Raw genomic sequence first — 3,665 nt, 5'->3', positions numbered from 1 at the left:
AGGGCATGAGGATGCGGCCCCATGGGAAGCAGTGTGTGTTCATTCCTGTCCCTAATGGGGCCAGGAAAGGGCCAAAGGAGGTGTGAGGTGGAGGTCACTACTCTGAGTGTTGCCACCCCACAGAGAGATCCTCCCAGAACTCCCAAGGGTCTGCAGTAACACCAAGGACCCGCTTGATACTAACAAGAAGCCAACTTGTACATCGGCAAACAAAGAAAGCAAACATCCATCTTCAAATGGAGGGTGAACCCCAAAACCAAAACAACACCTTCCCACCACGTCTGTGACTCCAAAAAACCTATAATGTCCTAGAGAGGCAGAGGCTGCATTTCAGAGACCGCAGTCCAGACACAACTGTTCCACGAGCACAAAACCACCACATCTACAAGGCTTCAGCTGCCGCTGAGGTGGCAAAACCCTGCTCATCTCACCCCAAGGTGGACAACTCGGGGACACCGAGGTGATGGAGGAGGACACCAGATGGATGCACCGCAAAACCTGCCTCACTGGGCGACCTTAGTCCTGTGCAAGAGGTGCACCCACAGACATTCAAGGATGACTTTCCTCCCTTGAAGTCCCCTTTCCCTAAACAACGTCCTGGCCATGATGAGATCTCAAGGTGGAGGGGTGGTCCCTGCCCTGGGCTGGATGCAGCCAGTGGAAGAGTGGAGGACAAGGCTCGGAGTGGGGAGAAGAGAGTGATGAAGTGTTAAACGAAGGGACAGTTGCCCTCCCAGCAGCCAGGAGTCTCGTCTCACTAACAGCATGCCAGCAGAGCAGAAAAACATTTGATTTAACAAAAACAAACCTGACAGAAATCTCATCTCCTCAGGTGAGCTAGTTGAGAGAGCAAATTTTTTGCAATTAAATATCACGGCATCCGTCAAAGGGGACTTGATTAACCATTTCATTGGCTGCATAATTGGAAACAAACTGTTGTATAATTAATAGACTTACTAGGAGGCAGGCAAAGTCCATCAGGAGCCCTACAGGTGACTCCTTAATGGGGAATCAGCTCCCTTTGATTAAGAGCTGCTGCAGCCCGGCGGGCTGTGAAGCGGCGGCGTGTGGGCTGTGCGGTGCAGCATCCCCCACGCTGCCCTGCAGCAGCCCCCAGCCAGCACCAGACTCTGACTCTTCGACAGACTTTCGGGGACAGGACCAGGCTGGTCCCTGACTGCTGGGGCCCCCCCCCGCCCCTGCCGCCCCCCCCAGCCAGCACCAGACTCTGACTCTTCGACAGACTTTCGGGGACAGGACCAGGCTGGTCCCTGACTGCTGGGGTAGTGAGAGATGCTCCGTGGAGAATCTCTCCCCAAAGGAAAGAGGAAAGCTGCGTCTCAGCATCAGCTCCCGAGGAAGGGAAAATTTGCCCGCGAGAGCTGGGCACATCTGATTTACCTCCCCTGGCAGCAACAACTCCGGGCTGCAGCTGGACCCACGAGAGCTCATAGATTCTGCCATAAACCTGCTACCAGGGACACTCTCCCGCCATCCATCTCTGCAGCCACTGTCGGCTGTCATGCCACATATGGAATAAAATAACTATAACACTCACGCCAAAATCAAAACCCCACGTGCCTGAAAGGCGGCTGAGCTGGAGCCAAATGAGACTGGTGTGAGAAGTGAAAGAGGAGCCTGTTCCCGCCGCCTCTCCCGCTAAGACTGCTGTGTATCCCGGGCAGCTGAGGTGTCGAAAGATCCACAACCTGCCCCTGCATGTAGTCACTCTTTTATCTCAGCCTCACAGAAATAGCACAGGCAAATGAAACCTGTGCTGAGCCTAGAGACCCAGGTTTGTCACCTGCTGTAAGGAGCCAGGACCACTGATTACTAAGATGCAAGTACCCAAACGAAAATTAATTATGATTTTCATCCACAGCCAATGACAGCACATTATTGCACTGAACAACAGGAAAAATTATTCTCTCCCATTTTGCATCAAAGAGGGTGCAATCGGGCTGCATATAATTGTGCTTAATGAATGAAAACAAACAAAGGGAACAGCTGCGATTTATTAATCCCATTACAAATAATAAAAGTTCCCGAGAGCTGCAAACACACTTGTGATGATCAGAGAATGGGCAACAGCAAGACACTTAACAGATGTCAGGCTGCCGTTACTGGTGAGCAGAGAACATATACTCCTAAAGAGCAGCTCATTAATGCCACAAGGTCCCCGCTTTGCTCTTGCCCAGAGCTTGGAGGACTTATCTAAGGCTTGGGGGACTTTTAGCCCGCAGGAAGCAACCACGTGACGACGGCTGAGGGATGATGGCTGCCCCGTGGCAGATCTAGATCCTCCAGACTGTTTCCCTTCCACTCTCATGGTAGCCAGAGAGCTGTTGTACCAACTGTAAAACCCCCAAAACCCTTCAGAGCCAACTCATCACAAAGAGCTGTGGTGGATGTGTCATCCCACGTCATCTGGGGAGTGGCACAGAGGTCCCACCAGCATGGTCATCAGTACAGGGCCACCAGCTTCACAATGACCACCATGTGACACCTTCCCAAGCAACAGGGTTTCCTCCCACTGCTGTAGGCAAGCCAGGCCCTTCTCCTCCGCACTCCTGCAAAGCGTCTATGTCCACAAGGATTCTGGCCACCACGGTCCCAACGCTGACCTTAGATCCTGGGGCCAGGTCTGCTGCGACCTGCTCCTGGACTCTTTTAAATTCACACCTCAAAGAAGTGCCGGGAAATGCCTCTTGGGATTGCTGCAGGGTACGACAGGGACTCCGCTTCCCCTCATAGCTCTCTCTGAGCGAGGAGATCTTCTGGCACTTAAATAAGCCACTGTTCAAACACAATCGTCAATCCCCTTTATTGGGACAGTAAAACCTATACTATCTTGCTATATGTATAGATCTATATTTTACTGTAGTTATGTATTTTATTACTTTAATAAAAAGATGCAGGGTATGGATTTGAGCAGAGCTTTATGAAATTAATTTGTATAAATTACAACAGAGGGTTTTTTAACCATTCTTACCGATCTTCACAAAGCAAGCACTGAAGAGACCACCGCGTCCTCTAGCATCCCCGGGAAATGGAGCCAGACACTTCCTGTATAATCACATGGCCAGCACTGCCATAGTGCTGGGTCAGTGGTGACTGATAGGGCAGGCACACTGAGATAAAGCCATGAACTCTGCAGCCCTGAGGAGCCCCATGTGCCAAATGTGTGGAAAAATAGGTGTTTCCCACATTACTCACTGAAGAAAATACGGGGAACAAAGCACTGCCTACATCACTGGCTCCATGCCTCCCAGACCTCTCCTTCCTCACCAGCCCAAGCACAGACATGGACTGCAGTTCCCTCCTGCATTTCACGGGGTGTTTTTCCACAGGAAAAGGTGGGGGACCGCAAAACACGGGCAAAGGGACATGGCTCAGAGCCCAGGCTTGACTCTGCATCATCACATCTTACCTCATCCTTGTACTTGGTGATGTAGGAGTAGATTTCGTGCAGCGCACTCATACTGTTGAACTGGCTAAGGTGTAACCGCGACTGCTCCGCCAGGTACGCGCTCATGTCCTGGTCACTGATCGCTGGCATTTTAGCTATATCTGCATAATACCTGCAAGGGAGAAAGCCAACACTGGGTCAGAAACAGGGACAGACAGGAGGGGATGGGTCTCTACCATGATGCTCACTCAGAACA

The 3,665-nt window shown here is 51.4% G+C and overlaps 1 protein-coding gene across 1 annotated transcript in view; it reads right to left on the bottom strand.

Moving 5' to 3' along the window:
- PLXNA1 (plexin A1) overlaps nt 1–3,665 on the bottom strand; it is a gene marked incomplete at its 5' end in the record, with an annotated part of 68,300 nt that overhangs the window by 335 nt on the left and 64,300 nt on the right. The window contains one exon of the mRNA XM_010143316.1: nt 3,431–3,581. Within this exon, the coding sequence (XP_010141618.1) occupies nt 3,431–3,581 (151 nt within the window). The remainder of the gene's footprint in view (nt 1–3,430; nt 3,582–3,665) is intronic.

Source organism: Buceros rhinoceros, unplaced genomic scaffold (assembly GCF_000710305.1).
Source record: "Buceros rhinoceros silvestris isolate BGI_N320 unplaced genomic scaffold, ASM71030v1 scaffold17609, whole genome shotgun sequence".
Lineage (NCBI taxonomy): Eukaryota > Metazoa > Chordata > Aves > Bucerotiformes > Bucerotidae > Buceros > Buceros rhinoceros.
This window is presented reverse-complemented; position numbering and strand designations above follow the sequence as displayed.